Genomic DNA, 20,674 nt, shown 5'->3' with positions numbered 1-20,674 from the left:
AAGTGCTGGGATTACAGGCTTGAGCCACCGCGCCCGGTCAGAAATGGGGTTTCACCATGTTGACCAGGCTAGTCTCCAACTCTTGACCTCAAATGATCGACCCGCCTCAGCCTCCCAAAGTGCTGGGATTACAGGCATGAGCCACCGTGCCAACTCCAACTCTTAAAACACAAAATTTAAAAACAAATATTTATGCAACTCTTGTTGCTTTTAAACTAAACTGCCCGTGTCACACATGGGAAATGGAGGCTCTGAAAGGGGAAAGAATTTTGCTGGGGTCCCAAATGAAAGGGGCAGAATCTGGACCAGAACCCAGGACACCTACCCCCAGGCCTCCTCCCACGACACCAGCTGCTTCTCAAGCCCCGTGTGGCCCTTCAGTTGAATCCAGTCCACACGACAGCCACTGCCTTCAGCTAGAGTTTATTGAGAGTCCCCTTGGGCAGGCCTGGGGGATAAAGGAAGCCCCACAAGCACCATGGCCCCTCCGTGGCCCGTGGCCCGTGGCCCGTGGCCGGAGCCAGAGTTGTGTCTCATCAGCACCAAGGAGAGGGCCAGGCCGGGCATGGAGGACTCCCTGGGAGTTTGTGTTGGTGGAACTTGGGGGAGGCAGGGCTGAAAAAGGACCTATGGCAGGTAAACCGTGGCGACCAAGAGTTCCCCAACCCGCTGCCCCCAGAAACCAAGGCCCCTGTGCCAGAGTCCACCTGCCTGCCTCGTGGGCCCCACCCCACACCAGGGACAGCTCTTCTTTGACTCTGCTCTGTTGACCCAAGTAGCTACCATTCCCATTTCTCTCATTGACCCCAGGGAAAGCCAGAGGGAGGTGGGCAAGGGGCTGGGTTTACCCCCATCAGTTGTTCCCTTCTAGGTCCAAGGACCCCCCAGGATCGAGGTAAACCAGTCCTGAGGCTGAAAAAGAAACTGCCGCCTGCCCCTTTTGCCCCCAGGAGAGGCAGTGCAGCAGCTTCGGAGCTGGGAGGGTCCCTGAGAGATGGGGTCCCCACCCAGGAGCCAGAACAGGGAGTTCGGGAACCAGAGTCAGGCTGTGGGAGGCCAGGCCGGGGCTGAAGATGGGGAGGCAAATGGAAAGAGAACAATGGGAAGAAAGAGCCTTTCCTGACACACAGCCAGAGAGGCCAGGGGGCGGGATAGCCGGGGGTCGTAGCAACAGAACGTATCACTTAACTGACCAGGTACTGGGTGCTGGGCCCACATTATCTTAATTCTCAAGACAACCCTGCAAGATAGGCATCATTTCTCTATCTTACAGATGGGATAACCGAGACTCGGAGAGATTAAGTAACTTGTGTCCGGCCCCAGAGCTCATAGGTGGTAGGGCAGAGGCCCACATGTGTGCCTGCCTGCCTCCCAGGTGCAGCTGCTGCCACATATATACCAGGGTGGGGGGACTGGTAGGTCCAAAAACCCTCCAGCAAATCATTCTCAGGGTTAAAGATCATCTAAGGCAGCACATCTCAGACTGTAACGGGCACGTGATTCACCTGGGATCTTGGTAACATGCAGTTTTGACTCAGCAGGTCTGGGCAGGGGCAGAAATGTGCATTTTTCACAAACACCCAAAGGTGATGGCAATGCTGATTGTCCATGGACTACACTGTGAGTAGCAACGGGTTCAGCCCAGCATTAATCCATGCCTGCAGGTGGGGGCATTCCCTGCTGTCCAGCCTGACAGAATGGGCAAAAGCCATGATTGTTTACACCCTAACCTGGACCAAGAGGCCCTTCTCCCCAACATCCGGAGTCCTCCAGCCCATCCTCTGCACACACAAGTTACACTCGACGGTGGAGCATCCTTCAGAACATGGTATCTGAGTCAGCTATGATCCCTGCAGGTAAGGGGCCTGGAGATGGCAGCAGGGGCCGGCTCTGCGCACCCCCCTGGAGCTCAGAGGGCTCCTCGGAGACTTGCAGCCTCCTGGTCTTAGCCAAGAGCTGGCCCAAGGCCTCAGGGTCTGGGTTCTGCTCAGTCCAGCTCCCCACTGGCCAGCCCCAAGCCCGGGTCAGTTCGTGGGGGTGCCGAGTGGATGCAGCCGCAACTTGGGCTCTGCGGGGTCGATGTTGAAGAAGTTGACAGCAGCAGCAGCCCTGGTGGGCAGCGGGGGGTCCCGGGTGGCCTCACCAGGAAGCAGCAGCTGGGCCGTGAGCTGCAGGCCTGAGGAGCCGCCCGAGCCTGCGTCTGAGTCTGAGTCTGAGTCCGGCGGCAGGGGCAGCGGCAGTACCTGCTGTAGACTAAGGCCGGGCCGGGGGCCACTGTGAGAGGTGCGCAGTGATGGTGAGGCCAGGCTGGCCTGCCGCTCCCAGGGACAGCGTGGACATGGCAGGAACCTGCCCAGCGCCCGCTTGAAGTCCCGCATGAAGAGTGGGTAGATGATGGGGTTCATGGTGCTGTTACAGTAACCCAGCCACGTGAGGGCATCGAAGAGGCCTGGGGAGATGCAGTCGCACACGGCCTGAGGGGAGGGGATGCGTCATGCCTGGTCCCAGGGCAGGGACCCAGGCCACCCTTCCCAGCATGGATGGAGCAGACACACACACGCACCACGAGAGGCAGCCTGCCCTCCCCTGTCCCCATGCCTGGACTGGGATCCAGGACCTCTCATGCAAGGGCCGGACTCACCTGCCCCTGCCGTGGCATTACCTGGACTATATTGGCCACAAAGAAGGGCAACCAGGTCACAAAGAACATGCCCAGCAGGATGCCCAGCGTCAGGCTGGCCTTCAGGGCCTTCCTGCTATGCTTCGTAGCTAGACGCCTGCTGTCAGCAGACTCCACCCCTGGGCGTGGGGTCCTGGGCACCTGCGGAAAGGAAGGCCACACGAGTCAGTTGAGAAAGGGCCCCCATCTGACCCTGATCCTAGCCACAGACTGAGCTTCAATCCTGATTCTAGACTGAGCCCTAGTGCCAGGATTAAATTGAGCCCTGTTCCTTGACGGAGTCCCAGCTAGAGTCCTAGACCGAGCCCTGACCCTGACTCCAGGCCAAGCCCTGACATCAGCAATAAACTAAGCCCTGACCTTGGTCCCCAGCTGAAGCCTGACACCTACCATAAAGCCCTACATAACCAAGTTCTCAAACCAAGCCTCAACCGTGGACCTAGACTGAGCCCTGATCCTGATCCCACACTGAGCCCTGACCCTGACCCAGAATTTCATAAGGAGCTCTAGGAAGTGCAATGAGACAGAAGAATACCTGAAACACAAATCAGATGGTTCAGAACAACCATCCCTGCAAAGACAATATATGACACAGGCCAACACACACATTACAATGAGCCCAGCACCTTCCAAAGCCTTTAGTGCTACAGAAATCAATTGCAATTGACTGGGCGCAGTGGCTCATGCCTATAATCCCAGCACTTTGGGAGACCGAGGCAGGCAGATCACTTGAGGTCAGGAGTTTGAGACCAGCCTGGCCAACCGGGTGAAACCTTGCCTCTACTAAAAATACAAAAATTAGCCAGGCATGGTGGCAGGCACCTGTAATCCCAGCTACTCAGGAGGCTGAGGCAGGAGAATTGCTTGAACCCGGGAGGCAGAGGTTGCAATGAACCAAGGTCGTATCACTGCACTCCAAGCCTGGGTGACAGAGCGAGACTCCATCACACACACACACACACACACACACACACACACACACACATATCAATTGCAGTTGAACAGTACTTGAAAAAGAGGACCTATTACTGTCCAGAGCTTGGCAATTGCTTTGTATGTGGATTCTCTTCATATTTGGGAGCAATAGTCTTGCCTGGGCAATTACTCTTGAGCCCCACAAAATAGAAAGGCTTTTTTGAGAATGTGTGCACAAAGCCAATAAGTTTGCAGCTAAATCTCTTGTTAGGTTCCTAAGGATGCTGGTGACCTTGGCATTTTACAACTCAATTATACTGCGAACTGGCAGGCATCTCCATTCTCAAAAGTGGACAGGAAGAGGATGAGGGGGTAGGAAGAAGGAGGAGAAATAAGCTACTTCCCAGCAGCTACTGAAAGGAAGGCATGGGCCTGAGGAGGTTAGAATTTGACTTTGCAAACTGGCCCCCACAGTCCCAACGGGCTCTCTGAGCTGGATGATTCTTCAGCTCAGCAGTGCTCTTCACTTGTTAAACTTCATGTGCCCTTTGAAAAGCTAACAAAATCTACACACACACACACACAAAAACACCTCTCCCCAGAAAATAAAAGACTTATAAATTTTTATACACACACACAGACAAGAAAACAACATTCCACACTTTCAGAAGGTTCAGAGATGACCTTGAAGTCTCTAGGTTTCCACCAGAAACCCCAAGGAGTCCGTGAAAGCTGGGATGTGAAACCCTCCTCTAAAATGTGTGTTTTTTTTGTAATCAATGTGGATTTTCATATATTAGATTTACACAAAATGAGGCCCACCTCTATTTACTATTTAATGCCCATGGGCAGTGGTGTGCACAATTCATCATGAGCTACGCAAAGGGTGTGCGTGCTGTCTGGGAACACATCTGGGCTTTGACAGCCGGGGGTTTTCCTGGCACTGGGATTTGCGCAGTTCCTAAATTGCACGAGAGCCCTGCTTAGTTCTCGAGGCCAGAGGTGGGTCGGATGCGGGGAGATGAGAAGGTCAGAAGGAGGCAGGAGCGGAGCTAGATTCCCAGGCAGCCTTCCACAGATGGAAAGGCGGAGGAGGCAAAGCCAAGATGTGTCAACTCCAGGGAGCTCCAAAGTCAACACCCCACCCCATTCTGCTGCGCATGCCCTCTCCTCCAGCCCCTGCTCTTTCTAGGCCTCCAGAGTTGGTGTCTTGTCCATGGTGCTGAAACCCCAACTACATGCGGTCTTTTCATAGGAGCTGGAATTCTAATTCTGAAATGGCAAGGAGGTCGCTGGGACAGGGAGACGAAGCACATTGTAATCCCCATCCCTCAACATGTTTCTTCGCGTGAAAACTGGTTGTACAAATATCAAGGTTATACAAATTCACAACAGAGGCCTTGGTTTCTCCCTTCTGTCTTGGTGTTGTACAGAGGCAAAAGCTGGGCTTTTAAGACAGGTGATCTGGCTTCAAATCATGCCTCTACCACTTACTCGCTCTGTGATCTTGAGAGAGCCTCTGTTTCCACATCTGTAAAATGGGAGAAATGATACTCAGCTTACGACATCACTGTGAAGCTATGGATAATAAATGCATGCACAGTGTCTGACGTTGAGTAGGTGCTAAATACCTGGTAGCCATGTTACTGTTTCAGTGTTGCAAGATTAGGGTGATTTTGAGCACTATTGGGGACCCTGTCCTTCTGCCAGCAGCTCTGGCCTCCCCAAAGCAGCACAGACGCCAAGACAAATGCTCTGACTCACCACACTGCAGCTCAGATGCTATGGCGAGAGGATGCTCTCCTCCGCCTCCACCCCATGATACACAAGTTCTGCTCCAAAGTCATTCCAAGTTAGCGAGGGAGTAAAAGGGTTTTACTCTCCTCCCTCCTCTTCTAGTTTTCTCTACTCCAGAGTGGACTCTATATGGCTTTTGTGACCACACCATGGTCAGCCTGGAGGAAGAGGCTCCTGCTTCCCCCAAAGAATCTCCTAAGACCTGCCACACCTTCAAATTGCTGCCATCAATGGGAATAGACGGCATGGAGAAGGAGGAGACACTGTCTCATCCAGGCATCGCTCCGACCCTTAGTGACCTGGGGAGGGCAGGGGACAGGAGGCAGCCTTGATCTTATCAGAGCTCTAGGGCATGGGGGAAACTGAGGGACTAGGGGGAATATCTCAGGTCAATCACTGTGAGAAGGAGCTCCAGAGAATGGGGTGAAGATGAACTCAGATTCCCTTTCTAGTCTCCCTGGGAACAAATCCAGATTTTTCTTTCTCCTCTGCTTTCCGGAGAGTTGACTCAAGAACACAGGCAAGAGGAAAGAGAGAAGGAAACTGAGACTCAGAAAGGGTAGAGGACACTCTACCCTTCCCAAGGTCACACTGTGCCAGCACAAGGCCTCCTAACAAAACCTGAATGGCCCCAAATCAGCGTTATCATCTCCATTTCTCGACCGCTTACTACACATCGGCATTTGATAGTCATTAGGTTGTTCAGTCTTTATGAGAGATAGGCATTGTCATCCCCATTTTGCAGATGAGACCACTGAGGCTCGGAGAGGCAAAATGACTTGCCAGAAGTCACACAGCAGGTAAGAGTTGAGTTGGGGAATCTGTCATTTCTGGCCCCAGGAACTCCACTCTGCCCACTTCACCAAGCTGCTTCCACCTTTGGAGATGGCATCCATGGGCCCAGTCAGGGTGGGGTTACAGAAACCCCACCACTGTCACCAAGAGGCCCTCATGGAGCAGAAGTCAATGGCAGTCACCAGTCCACACCACGGCATCTGACTGATGCCAGCATCACTCTTCCGGATTCTCTCTCCCCTGTAACCACCTCACAGCCCCTCGGGGCCATGTCCTGTCGTTTGCATCTCCCGTCTGTATCAATGTCAGAGGGCAGCTGCCTGAAGGACAATCCAGGGCCCTTCCAGTCAACAATCCCATGTACGGCTTCCAGCCAACACCTACATTCATGCCTACACACTTGATATATCCAAGAATGTGTCTCACAGCACTACTCGTGATAGGAAAAAAATTGGAAACAGCCTTAATGTCCATCAAAAGAACAGTGGTTTAGACTGGGCACGGTGGCTCATGCCTATAATCCCAGCACTTTGGGAGGCCAAGGTGGGCAGATCACTTGAGGTCAGTAGTTCAAGACCAGCCTGCAAGACCTAGAAGGACATATCGTAAATTGATGCATGTCCTTGGGAGTAAAAGGTGATTAGCTAGAATTTGGGGGTCTTTTCCTTCATCCCTATTGTTGAATTTTTAAAGTGTGTTTATGTATTCCTTTATGCAGTTAACTTTATTTATTTATTTGTTTATTTTATTTATTTTGAGACAGAGTCTCACTCTTGTTGCCCAGGCTGGAGTGCAATGGCGCAATCTCAGCTCACCACAACCTCTGCCTCCTGGGTTCAAGTGATTCTCCTGCCTCAGCCTCCTGAGAAGCTGGGACTACAGGTGTGCACCACCACGCCCGGCTAATTTTGTACCTTAGTAGAGATGGGGTTTCTCCATGTTGGTCTCAAACTCCCGACCTCAGGTGATCCGCCCACCTTGGCCTCCCAAAGTGCTGGGATCACAGGCGTGAGCCACCACGCCCAGCCCACAATTAAATTTTTTTACCATCGTCTGATCATACTGTGAAAGTTATAAGACAGACTCTGGAGCCAGACTGCCTGGTTTCAAATTCTGGCTCTGTTACAACCTAGCAGAGTGACCTTAAGCAAGCTATGCTTCCACTTTCTGTTCTGTAAAATGGCATTATAACAGCATCTGCCTCATAGGATTATAATAAGGATAAAATAAAATAATACACAGAAAGTTAGAACAGTGCCGGCACATGGGAAGCCCCATAGAAGTGTTAGCTATTGTCGTTATTATTGGTCTCTGGCTCAGCTGTTTGATAATGGTGGTGACGGTGGTGGTGACGGTGCTGGTGACAACAGTGATGTTTTTCCCTAGAAAGGGTCAAAGTGGTGAGCTCCCCAGAAACATATATTTTACCAACAACAGGAAAAGAGAGGCACGAACAACTGTTGTTGTTGTTTTAAAGATGGGGTCTTGGCCGGGCACGGTGGCTCAAGCGTGTAATCCCAGCACTTTGGGAGGCCGAGATGGGTGGATCACGAGGTCAGGAGATCGAGACCATCCTGGCTAACATGGTGAAACCCCATCTCTACTAAAAAAATACAAAAAACTAGCCGGGCGAGGTGGCGGGCACCTGTAGTCCCAGCTACTCGGGAGGCTGAGGCAGGAGAATGGCATAAACCCAGGAGGCGGAGCTTGCAGTGAGCTGAGATCCGGCCACTGCACTCCAGCCTGGGGGACAGAGCGAGACTCCATCTCAAAAAAAAAAAAATGAGGTCTTGCTCTATTGCCTGGGCTGGAATGCAGTGGCATGATCATACCTCACTTCAGCCTCAAACTCCTGGGCTCAAGCAGTCCTCTCACCTCAGCCTCCTCGAATAGCTGTAACTACAGACCACCAGGCCTGGCTAATTTTTTACATATACTTTTAGAGATAGGAGCTCGCTATGTTGCCCAGGTTGGTCTCGAACTCCTGGCTTCAAAGGAGCCTCCTGCCTTGGCCTCCCAAAGTGTTGGGATTACAGTTGTGAGTCACTGCTTAACTGAAATTTGTTGAGCACTTACTATGTGCCTGGTAGTTTGTGTATATTATCTAATTGAATATTCAAACAGCCTTGTGTGATAGCTGTCATGACCCCCGGAGCATAAGGAGGTAAAATGCCTTGCCCAAGGTCATCCAGCTATGAGAGAAAAGAGGCAGGGCTTGAACCCTGACCAGCTAGACCCCCAGACTCCTGCTCCAGCCCTGGCTGCACCAGGCTGCCTGGCTCTGAGCAGCAGCCAAGCCTGCCATGCTCAGCAGTGTCACTCTGCCAGTCTGTCCCTGGCTGCGCCCCCTCCTCCCCCTCACAGATATTTCTGTGATCACAGCCTCCTCCTCTGAGGAGGAAAGACAGAGATGGAAGGGAAGATGGATCACTAAGACAGAATGATGCTTAGTTGGGTGAGGAAGGGTGAAAAAAGGAAGGGGAGGAGGAAAAGCAGGAGAAATTGATGGGAGAGGAGAAGGGGGAGGGGAAGACAGGGGCACACAGAAGGAAGACATGGGAACTGAAGGAGAGAAGGGTGGGTGGGAGTGGGGAGGAAGGTGAGGTGTAGAGATGGGATGAGGTTATGGGCCACAGAGACCCAGAAATCCTGCCAGGAAGAGGAAGAGGCTGGGCCTTTCCTACTGGGCTCTCCCTCAAGCCGATGGCCCATGCTGCGTCTCTGAAACTGTCCCTAACACCCTGGACCCTCCACAATCTCCCAAGGATGGCTCAGTGCCACCCACATCCAGGCTCCTACCTTCCACCCTGCTCCCAACACACAGACTCCCCTGCTTTGGCAGCATCTCACTCTGCCCCACGGCTCTTCCTCCATCCCCAGCCCACACTCCCAGCCCCAGTGCTAAGCAGGACCCCTTCCTCCCAGCCCTGAGGTGGTGGGAAGACCTGGTGGAAATGATTAAGCCAACCAGTGGCCTTTTAAAAGCCCGTTTCCATAAACAGACATAGGGAGAGGGGATGAAATGCTCAAGGCTGACCAGTTCCCATGTTCTGATCCCAGAAGAACTGGGGCCTCGAGACCTATGCCCAGCTCCTTTCCCTCTGCAGGGAAGCTAGAGACTGGAATGGGGCAGGAAGCTAAGTGGGGCTGGGAAAAGGGAAGGGGTCCAAGGCACCCACATCTGATTCATTCTCATCACTTCCTTTAGGTCCAAACATTGAGGGGGCCTCCACCTCTAGGCCAGCTCTGGTGGGAAGAAAGGGGCGGTGACCCAGGAGGGCCAAGCAGAGGCAGCATCCCGGATGCAAGTTCCCAAAATGCAGGCTGCTCACCAGGCAATCAGGAAAATGGCCTGCAGGAGGCTTGCTTAGGAGCCGAGTAGATTTGAAAGCAGGAACACAGGCAGAGTTTGGGTTTTCCAGAAAGCAGGGGGATTAGAACAGACACATTTCTGGCTTGAGCGGCCCCTGAGTCACTCTGCCTTAGAAGTAAGGCGCTGGCCTGAACAACCCATGAAGACCCCTCCAGCCTTTCACTTTGGGGCTTGGTGTGAGTTCTTTGCTTTCATCTTCAAATATACACAGTGAATAATAGATTTTGAATGTTTGCTGGGGGAGGCACCCCTTCTATAAGCTCCATAATCCTCATCGTGATACAGGTTGATGATTAATGTCTGTATCCCTAACTAGAACAGATTTCAAGAGGGCAGGCACTGTCGGTCTCATTCGCCACCATATCCACAGCCCAGAATATCTGCTGCGCAAAGCAGACGTCAATACATGTCACCAAGCAAATGAATTAACACGATAAAAAGCTCAGGATCATGACACTCAAGAAGTAACTCTGAAAGGCATGAGAAAACAGGCAACCACAGGAACAGGGGTGGAATCCCAGGCTCCCTGAAGCACTGTGTTCACTGCATTCCTTCCACAAATACATACTGAGCACCCACGATGTGCCAGGTGGCCCTAAGTCCTGGGACCATGGTGGAAAACAGGCCAGGCATGGTGGCTCACGCCTGTAATCCTAGCACTTTGGGAAGCCAAGGCGGGTGGATTGCCTGAGCTCAGGAGTTCAAGACCAGCCTGGGCAACACCATGAAACCCCATCTCTACTAAAATACAAAAAATTAGCCCGGTGTGGCGGTGTGCACCTGTAGTCCCAGCTACTCGGGAGGCTGAGGCAGGAGAGTTGCTTGAACCCGGGAGGCAGAGGTTGCAGTGGGCCGAGATCACGCCACTACACTCCAGCCTGGGAGACAGAGTGAGACTCCGTCTCCAAAAGAAAAGAAAACAGAAAAACAAGTTCCCCACCCTCACAGAGCTTAAATTCTAGAAGAAGGAAATAAACAGTAAATAAACAAAAATGGGTAGGTATAGAACACGTCAGGGGGTAGGAGGTGCTGCTGAGAGAAATAACTAAGGAAATGAGGACTGGAGAGGACCTGGGGAGGGTGGCAGGTGCTACTCTTGAGAAAGGGATTAGGGGAGGCAATTCAACAGAGGCTGGAAGTAAGTGATGGAAATTAGGGGGAGAACAGGGTGGAGACCTGAAGAAAGGGCGCTCCAACAGAAGGAACCGCAAGTGAGGGAGAACGGGCTTGGTGTGTTGAACAAGGAACAGCAAGGATGCCAGTATGACTGAAAGAGAAGAAACAAATGGGATTACAGAAGGAGAGGAGGCCAGACAGGGTCAGAGGCCAGGTGATGTGAAACACAAGGCCATCAGAGCAGAGGAATGACGCGGCAGGAACTGCGTTGTAAAGGGATCATTAGAGCCACTGTGGAAGGTTGAAAGAGAGCAAGAATGGAATCAGGAAGTCAGGGCCAGGCTCAGTGGCTCACACCTGTAATCCCAGCACTTTGGGAGGCCGAGGCTAGCAGATCACTTGAGGTCAGGAGTTCGAGACCAGCCTGGCCAACATGGTGAAACCCTGTCCCTACTAAAAATACGAAAATTAGTTGGGCGTGGTGGCACACGCTTGTAAGCAGCCCAGGTAGGAAGTCATCAGCCTGTGGGTAGTATTTTCAGTTACGAGACAAGATGAGGTCACTCATGGAAGAAATGTGGAAAAAGGACGAGGTGCTCTGAGGACTGAGGCCCAGGGATGCCATGGCTGGGGCGGATCCAGAGGACCCAACAGAGGAGACCAGAAGGCACAGAGAAGAAAAGGGGCAAGGTGTGGGGTCCCCGAGCAAAGCATTTCAAGAGCATCACTGCCCACAGGCAGCACACCAGCACAGTGTGATGGTACCAACCAGATCTGAGCTTAAACCCCACTTACCAACTGTGCAATCTTGGGCAAGTCACCTCTCTCTCTGAGCCTCAGTTTCCCCACCTGTCTAACAGGGGTGCGGGTAGTACTTGACTCCTTGGGTGTTTGGGGGATTAATAAGCTTAGCTCGGTACCTGGCACACAGTGAGTGCCCACAGATTGTGGGGCTGCAGCTGTTAGCATCTGGGAGACTCCTGCCCAGGTTCCAGGACCACAGACTCAGGTTCGATCCTAGTACCAGCCAGTGAGATTCATGGAAAGAAAATCTGTGTGATACCGGCACCACTGAAACTAGGAATCCTGATCTCTCCTGCCCCAACCTCACCCAGACCAGCCAACTTCTCATATCCTTAGTCACGAGAGCAGAGCTTCCTGCACTGTGGGAATGGAGATGATTTTAGATGGTAAAGGAACACCCCATAGAATGAGTGAATCACCGAGTGAGCACGTCAGCCCGTTACAGCTCTCTTCCAGCTCTTCCAGGTGCGTCAAGACAAAGTCCCAGGTTGATGCTACCATGCTTGTGATACCTTCTAGCACGCTACAAAGAGAAAGCAGGCTCTAGGCTCATCACCTCAACCACACCAAGCTGCATTTTAGTGATAGGGCTGGGGCTTCTTCAACTTCACTGAAGTGGTGTTTGTGATCGCCTTCTGTTTATGGCAAGGGATACAGATTTTCCATTTCTAGAGGAGATAACGAAGTTTTCTTTCTAAACAAATTCATAGAAGCAAAAAGATAAAAGAGATGATTTAAAGAAAATGCTAAGAATGCCAGGCACCGGGACACGCACCTGCAATTCCAGCTACTCAGGAGGCTGAAGCGGGAGCTCGAGGCCAGCCTGGGCAACATAGTGAGACCCTGTGTCTACTAAATAAATAAATAAAATGCTAAATGCATGTGAATTAAGTGGCTTAAGGTGTGGAGGTGGTGGTGGAAGAGGCATTAAGGAAGATATCCTCAGGCAGTTCTTGAATGCCTGAAGCTTGTGAAATGCTCCTTTTCAAGAACCCAAGGACTCCTGTAACCCTAACACTTTGGGAGGCCGAGACAGGAGGATCGCTTGAGCCCAAGAGTTCAGTGAGTTTTGAGCGTGCCAGTGCATTCCAGCTCTCCAGGCTAGAATGAGCCAGGATAAATTCTAGGCTGCAGTGAGCTATAATCACGCCACTGCATTCCAGCCCTCCAACCTGGGTGATAGAGCAAGACCCTGTCTCTTAAAAAATAACAATAACAACAAAAAAAAAACAAGAACCCAGGGTATATGGCCCAGGGCAGCCATCCTATCCCTGAAGAAGCAAATCAGAGTCCCAGCCACCTGCCAAGACTCAAGAATATTCTGCAGGGAGCATGGATGGGGGAAGGAGCAGGGCCGCAGCCAGGACTCCCAGTCCATGTGGGGCCCTGTCCCCACCAGGTGATGGGCAGGGGTAGCTTTGGGCCTCACCACTGGGGTGGGACAGGCAAGCTTGTCTGGGGGACTGCCAAGAAGGGTGTTAGCCTTTCACCCCTCTGCCAAGTCCCCATGTGCCCAGTGACCTCCAAGGCAACCCCCACCCTCCTAGAGCTTTCGCCACCCAAGGCTACACCAAAAGAGCCCAGCTTGGACTTTCCTCAAGACCTGCGACCTAAGTCACTGGGTCTCAGGCCTGGTCGGTCTACACTCCCACCCCCTCCCCGAGGGTGGACAATAGGAGTCAGGTGCACTGCGGCCTGGATGGCAAGAGCTGGCACTCACTTACAGACAATGCAAGGCCTTGAGCTAAGAGCACCTAACCCATTCTGAGGCACCGAAACGAGATAGGACCTACTATGCACAGTGGGGATCAAAACTGACCTCAATCAGGAGTTCAAGACCAGCCTGGCCAATATGGTGAAACTCCGTCTCTACTAAAAATACAAAAGTTAGCCTGGGCCGGGCGCGGTGGCTCAAGCCTGTATAATCCCAGCACTTTGGGAGGCCGAGACGGGCGAATCACGAGGTCAGGAGATCGAGACCATCCTGGCTAACACAGTGAAACCCCGTCTCTACTAAAAAATACAAAAAAACTAGCCGGGCGATGTGGTGGGCGCCTGTAGTCCCAGCTACTCGGGAGGCTGAGGCAGGAGAATGGCGTAAACCCGGGAGGCAGAGCTTGCAGTGAGCTGAGATCCGGCCACTGCACTCAACTCCAGGTACAAAGAGCGGAACCCCGCCCCAAAGTGCAAAAAAAAAAAAAAAAAGTTAGCCTGGCGTGGTGGTGGGTGCCTGTAATCCCAGCTACTCAGGAGGCTGAGGCAGAAGAATAGCTTAAACCCGCAAGGTGGAGGTTTTAGTGAGCCAAGATTGCACCACTGCACTCCAGCCTGGGCGACAGAGTGAAACTCCGTCTCAAAAAAAAAAAACAAAAACAAAACAAAAAAACTGACCTTGATATGTGTGACCCTCCTGGAGCTTATATTCAAGTCAGGGAGGCAGAATGAACAAGTCATTCTTATGACTTGTTCTTATGGAGAATAACAGGGACGGGGAGTGTGGATGGGCCTGCAGACAGGGTAGTCAAAGATGTCCCCTGGGAAGAGGGCAGCCGGGGGAAGAACATTCCAGGCACAGGGAACAGCAAGTGCAAAGACCTGGGCACAGAAGTAAGCCCAGTGCCTTCTAGAAGCATGAGAAAGGCTACAAGGCTGTTGTAGAGTAAGAGAGAGGGAGAGTGGAGGTGACACTGGAGAGGTTGGCAGTGCGGGATCCTGAGGCCAGATCCTGAGACAGGTTTTCTTTATCTGGAGCACAATGGGGAGCCTGAAGTCTGAAGAAGGGGAGCGGCATGATCACTTCTTTTTTAATTGCTCCGGCTTCTACACAGAAGATGGAGAGTAGTGGGTCTGCAGCAGAACCAGTGGAGCCAGTAGAAGTCTACGCAGCCTCCCCAGTAAGAAGTGGCAGTGAAGATGGCACCTGTTTAGAGGGAGCACCAACAGATCTCGCTAATGAATGGCATGAGGGTGAGGGAGAAAAGTATTTCTAAGTTCCTGGCATGTGATGCCGAAATGGTGCCATTTGCCATGATGGGGAAGACCAGGGAGGCAAAGATGGGGAGAGTTGGGCCACCATAAATTCTCTGTTGCACATGGTGCCTGGGAGAAGCCTGCCGCCTATCCTGACGGAGCTATCCTGTGCTGGGTGGGTCAGGCATTGGGTCTGGAGTTCAGAAGAAAGGTGGGCACTCACAACTGCCACGCAGGGCCGTGAGCAAATGTGTGCTAAGTGGCGATGCCCAGGGGGTTCCCAGGGGCTGCTCATTCCTCTCCATCCCACAGCCCAGGTCTCCCTGCACACCCCGGGTACCTGCAGTGTCTCCGAGGCCTGGCTGGCCATGCCAGTGGTGAGGGAGGCCACCTGCACGGCTTGCTTGCGGGCAGCCAGCAGGATCCTGCAGTAGGTGAAGCATATGGCACCCGAGGGCAGGAAGAAGGTGAGGCCCGACGCCACGAGGACGAAGGGCAGGCTGGCCAGCAGGCGGCACTGGCCCGGGACTGGGGGCCGTGCGTGGCCCAGCTCGTGCCAGCCCAGCAGCAGGGGCAGGAAGGAGGCGAGCGCGGCGAGGCTCCAGGCGCCCAGGACTAGCGCCAGGGCACGCGGGGGCGTCATGCGCAGCTTGTAGCGCAGCGGCGAGAGGATGAGCAGGTAGCGGTCCAGGCTGATGAGGCAGAGGTTGAGGATGGAGGCGCTGCAGCACATTACGTCGAAGGCGGTCCAGAGCAGGCAGAGGCCGCGCGCCAGCACCCAGCGCCCGTATAGCGCGTTCAGCATGGCCGGCGGCATCACCACCAGCCCCACCATCAGGTCGGACGTGAAGAGCGACACCAGGAAGAAGTTGGACGTGTTGCGCAGCGCGGGCTGAGTGCAGATGAGCACGATCAGCAGCGAGTTGGCCGCCGCCGTCAGCGCGATGACCACGCACAGCGCGGCCGCCACCCAGCCGCTGCCCCCCGGGGCCGACGGCGGCCCCGCCCCCCAGGCCGGGGTGCTATTGGCGGTGGGGCCTGGCTCTGGGACCATGGGGACCGGGGGTGGAGGGTAAGGGCGTGATAGGGTGGTGAGAAGGCAGGTGAGGGCCCCGGCGAAGCGCAGGCGGGACGGGCACCGTCGGCGAGAGCAGACGGCGACTCACCACGCCCCCCGGGGGAGGCGAGTGAGGAGACATGGGCGGGGGCACTGGGTCGCGCTAGGTCAGGGGGCAGCGACCACAAGAGGACGCAGAGTGGCTATTTGGGCGCCCTCGGGAACGGGGCAAGGACACCTGGAGCAAACGGGTTGGAAGTTTGGGGAGGGGCACCCGATGAGCCGAGGCCCCTAAAGGAAGCGGCGGGAAGTCAAGCAGATGTCGGATGGGCGCCCCGGGGTGGGAGCAGAGAGTCCTGGAGGGGGCGGGCGGCAAGATAGGGGAGGGGCGTCCGGCCGGGGCAGAGCTCTGAGAAGTGGGAGCGCGAGGAGGTGGGCGCGGGGGGTGAATGGGCGCTCTCGGGCCGGAGCAGGCTCCCCGCGGCCGGTGGGCGTGTGGGGTGCCAGGGTGGGGTCTGCAGGGCGGGGGCCTAGGGGCCGGAGCAAAGCCCCCCGGGGAAAGGCAGGTCTCAGCTGGCGCGGAGGCACCGGGATCGGGCGCACACTGCGCGGGGGTGCGCCGGGACCTCCAGGCCCCGCGGGAAGCGGAGGGCAGCGGCCGCGCGGCGCCCCCTCCCCACCCGGCCGCAGGGTCGCCTCCGCCTCCCGCCCGCACTGGTACCTGGGGCGCTCTGGCTTCTCCGCCGCCTGCGACTGCGGCAAGCGCCGCGGGGCTGCGAGAGGAAGAGGCGGCCGCGGGCCAGGCGGGCGGCGGGCCCGGGTCTCCCGAACCCGGGAGGCGCCGCGAGGAGCCCTCACGCGCGGAGGAGCGGCTGGGTGCAGCCTGGAGCGCGCGGTCTCCGCGCCGCGGAGCGTGCGTCCCGCCTCACGGTGGGCGGGGAGAGCCGAGCCCTGGCCCTGCAGGCGGGCGGGGTCCCGGCACCCCGGGCCTGTGGGCCGAAGATCCGAGCGCCCCAGCTGCGCGGGGTCACCTTCCGGGCTGCGGCAGCCCCCGCACTCCCAGATGCCCCTCCCAACCCACACGGGGCGGCGGCGCAGGCGGAACTCGGAGAAGGGGGCTGTGACCTGCCTTTATCCAGGGACTGCTCCCTAATGGGTGCCTGCCCACTCACAAGGGGGTCACCAGGCTTTCAGGGGAACCAGGAGTTGGGAAATATTGGACAAATCGCCTGACACCTCTCTGGGCCTCAGTTACCATAGCTGTAAAACGGGTTAGTAATTCTGGGCATTCTTCATCGTTAGTTTGAGCAAGAAGCTAACCTTTCCCTGCAGAAACCATCCCGATCGCCAAAGGGGCCGGGTACTAAGGATGAAGTCCCTGAGCTGTTGGCGCTCCTAGTCTAACAGAGCGTGAACAGATTTGAGAATCCCCAGGCCAGGTGGGTTAGAGTCGCTGCAGGCAGAGGCCTGGGGTGTGGTTTCCCCTGGGTGTGACCTCCCTCTGTATCTCTCCCCTCTGGCTGAAAAGAGTCTCTGCCTAACACTGCTGTGCAGATTAATACTGTGGACTCTATTCATCCATTCATTGAACAGATATTTAAGGCGCATCCACTAGAAGTCAGGCACTGTTCTGACCCATCGGGACCCTACAGTGGCCAAAACAAAGATCCGCACCTCCATGGAGCTTACATTCTAGTGGAAGGAGACAGACGATAAACAATAGGCATAATCAACATAGAAAGTGGGCCGGGCGCGGTGGCTCAGGCTTGTAATCTCAGCAGTTTGGGAGGCTGAGGCGGGCGGATCACCTGAGGTCAGGAGTTCGAGACCAGCCTGACCAACAGGGTGAAACCCCGTCTCTATCAAAAATATAAAAATTAGCTGGGCGTGGTGGCGGGCACCTGTAATCCCAGCTATTCAGGAGGCTGAAGCAGGAGAATCGCTTGAACCCGGGAGGCAGAGGTTCCAGTGAGCCAAGACTGTGCCACTGTCCTCCAGCCTGAGTGACATAGCAAGACTCTGTCAAAAAAAAAAAAAAAGAGAGAGAGAGAGAAGGAAAGAAGGAAGAAAGGAAGGAAAGAAAAAAAGAAAAGAAAAAGAAAAAGTAGTATAAAGAGAACAGAGTGGGATCATTTTTTCTCCACAGAAACAGAAAAATAATACTTCCCACATCGAAGGCTCCTGCGATGTCCCCAGGGGCTTTCCTACTCCGCCAGTTATTTATTCCCATCCCCACAATAATGCTGAGAGGTAGATGTTAAACTGAGGTTCAGAGAGGCCAAGGGCCTTGCCCCAGATCACCAGCAGCAAGTGGTGAAAGTGGAACCGAAACTCAGATCTGCTCAATGCCCATGGCAAAGACAGCCCATCACAGATGGTCAAAAACCTCCCCACAGGCACCTCAGAGCCTGCAGCACCCACCCCCCGACTCTAAGCCGCTATTTGGTGCTCAGAGCCCCAGCCTTGCCCACAGAAGCATCTTTTAAGCAGAGAGAGGAGGCCTGTCCTTCCTCCTTGCCACCACACTGCACCACTGTGACGACTTCTGCCATGCCCCCAAGGAACAGAACGTAGTACAGCAAGCCTGGGCAGAGAGTCAGAAAGACCTGGCTTGGGATCCCAGCTCCATCCCAGCTCTGGGATTCAGGGCCAGTGGCTCCATCTCCTTGGGTCGCAGTTTTCTCTTCTGTGATAGTTAGCAGAACAATACAGCACCCACCTCACAGAGTTGCTGAGGGGATTAACTGACATTGATGTAATCTGTGTCTTTGGTACTATGTTAACGCTAGTTGGCCGGGCGCGTTGGCTCACGCCTGTAATCCCAACACTTTGGGAGGCCAAGGCGGGCAGATCACCTGAGGTCAGGAGTTCGAGACCAGCCGGGCCAACATGATGAAACCCCGTCTCTACTAAAAATACAAAATTAGCCAGGTGTGGTGACGCACACCCATAATCCCAGCTACTCAGGAGGCTGAGGCAGGAGAATCACTTGAACCCATGAGGCAGAGGTTGCAGTGAGCTGAGATCACGCCACTGCACTCTAGCCTGGGCAAAAACAGCGAAACTCCATCTGAAAAAAAAAAAAATGCTACCTCTTGGCCTTAGTGTTCCCATCAGCACAATCATCATGCATTCAACTCTGTGCCAACTCCTTGAGCCCAGGGATTTCTGATGTGGACAACTACAGCCCTGAGAGGTGCTGTGTGGAAGGATTTGGGAGCCCAGCAACCTGGGATCATCATCCAGAGTCTGCCACTTGCTCTGTGAAGTTATGCAAAGCCTCTCAAATTCTCTGCTGCTATGAAACCAAGCCAGTGGAGCTGTGAATGGGATGAGTAAAAAATTTTGCCTGATAAATGTTGCTTTGTAAAAATCTGTATGTAATGTACAGAATATTAGTCTTTCTGCTTTCACTTTTCCACAATACTTGATATATTTTATTTTTAAAAAAGACCTAAAGATTAGCCGAGCGTGGTGGTGCACGACTCTAGTTTCAGCTACTTGTGAGACTGGGGTGAGAGGATTGCTTGAGGCCAACAACTCAAGGCTGCAGCGAGCTAGGATCACAGCTGTGAATAGCCACTGAACTTCAGCCTGGGTGACAGTGAGACCCCTGTCTCAAACAAACAAACAAAACTAAAGAAAACCTGGCAATAACTTTAACATTTGTTCATTCTGGGTGATGGATCCACTAATGTTTGTTAGAATATGATCTGTACTAAAATTTAAAATTTTATTTTAAGATTGGGCCAGGGTTGTGGTGCCACCTTGTGGCCATACTGTTATGATCTTGAACTTGAGACTTTTTTTTTTCTTTTTTAGTGACAAGAGTCTCGCTCTGTGGCCCAGGCTGGAGGCAGTGATGCTATCATAGCTCACTGTAACCTCAAACTCCTGTGTTCAAGCTACCTTCCTACCTCAGCCTCCCACGTAGGTAGGATTAGAGGTGTGCGCTACCACACCCAGCTAAATTTTTTAAGTTTTTTGTAGAGACAAGGTCTTGCTGTATTGCCCAGGCTGGTCTCAAACTCCTGGCCTCAAGTGATCCTCCTGCCTCAGCCTCTCAAAGCACTAGAGTTATAGGCATGAGTCCTATACCTGGCTGAGACCTTTATAGACGCTTCGTGTGTGCGCTCCTATAACTGTCATTTGGGTCATGAAATAATGAAGTCCTAGACCTCTTAACATTTCAGGGTAAAGAGGGCTTTCAAGAATACTCAGCTTTTGCTTGATTACTTCTAGCCATGAGAGCTTCCTCCCCACAGGAGATAGTGGGTGCCACTACGGAACAGCTAAGTTTTAGGGAGTTGTCTGCCCCAGACCTCCATGCCTGTCCGTACATGAGGACTGGGGCAAGCGCCTCATGACAGAGATGGAGAAATCAAGGCCCCAGGGAGGTTGCCAGCCAGCCCAAAGCTACTCTGTGCCAGAAGGCACTGAACAACTGGGTAAACTCCCTGAAGGCAGGGATCTGTCTGTCTGGTTCATGCTGGAGCTCTGGCACATATTAGGCTCTCAATAAATATCTGTTCAATGAAGGAATAAATGAACAAAACGATCAGTGCAACACCCTGCAGCTTGGGCCAATTATTCATTCTCAATCATAATAACAGCTGACATCCATTGAGGTCTTACTAAAGCCAGGCATGTCCCGAACTCTACATGTGCACTGACTCACGTAATGCTCACTGCGACCCTAAGAGTGAGGTAGGTGTGACCATTATTCCCCATTTTGCACATAGGAAAAGTGAGCCTCGGAGATCTTATGTGACTTGCTCAAGACTATAGTTAGGAAGTGGTCCAGCTAAGATATGAACCCAAGCAGACTCAGTCTCCTCAGAGGCTTGGAGCAGAGGAAGGAAACCAGTTGAGAGCTGGCTCCATACAGGCAAACAAAGTGGAAAGAGAGGGGCCTGCGTTGCTATCTGCGCTATCAGTGTTAATCCCTTGTAAAGACTTTAAGTCCCAGGCCGGGCACGATGGCTCACTCCTGTAATCCCAGCACTTTGGGAGGCCGAGGCGGGCAGATCACGAGGTCAAGATATCGAGACCACCGTGAAACCCCGTCTCTACTAAAAATACAAAAATTAGCTGGGCATGGTGGCGCGCGCTTGTAGTCCCAGCTACTCGTGAGGCTGAGGCAGGAGAATCACTTGAACCCACAAGG

General features: G+C 53.6%; 1 protein-coding gene across 1 annotated transcript; it reads right to left on the bottom strand.

Annotated features, from left to right (window-relative positions):
* Positions 1–407: 407 nt before the first annotated feature.
* HTR6 (5-hydroxytryptamine receptor 6) lies at positions 408–15,988 on the bottom strand. The gene is made up of 3 exons (XM_003891241.4): positions 14,791–15,988; positions 2,663–2,821; positions 408–2,474 (listed from the first exon to the last, which is right to left on the bottom strand). The coding sequence occupies exons 1-3, from the start codon at positions 15,502–15,504 to the stop codon at positions 2,025–2,027; spliced, it is 1,323 nt and encodes a 440-aa protein (XP_003891290.2). The 5' UTR covers positions 15,505–15,988; the 3' UTR covers positions 408–2,024.
* Positions 15,989–20,674: the final 4,686 nt, after the last annotated feature.

The sequence above is a fragment of the Papio anubis genome, chromosome 1 (genome assembly GCF_008728515.1).
Source record: "Papio anubis isolate 15944 chromosome 1, Panubis1.0, whole genome shotgun sequence".
NCBI lineage: Eukaryota > Metazoa > Chordata > Mammalia > Primates > Cercopithecidae > Papio > Papio anubis.
This window is presented reverse-complemented; position numbering and strand designations above follow the sequence as displayed.

What these genes read in the sequence shown, in the direction of transcription:
- HTR6 (XM_003891241.4), bottom strand. Translation starts at nt 15,504, where the DNA reads ATGGTCCCAGAGCCAGGCCCCACCGCCAATAGCACCCCGGCCTGGGGG. An exon ending in AGGCCTCGGAGACACTGCAG is followed by an intron (nt 2,822 to 14,790) that starts GTACCCGGGGTG and finishes TCCTTTCCGCAG; the next exon opens with GTGCCCAGGACCCCACGCCC. An exon ending in TTGTGGCCAATATAGTCCAG is followed by an intron (nt 2,475 to 2,662) that starts GTAATGCCACGG and finishes CCCTCCCCTCAG; the next exon opens with GCCGTGTGCGACTGCATCTC.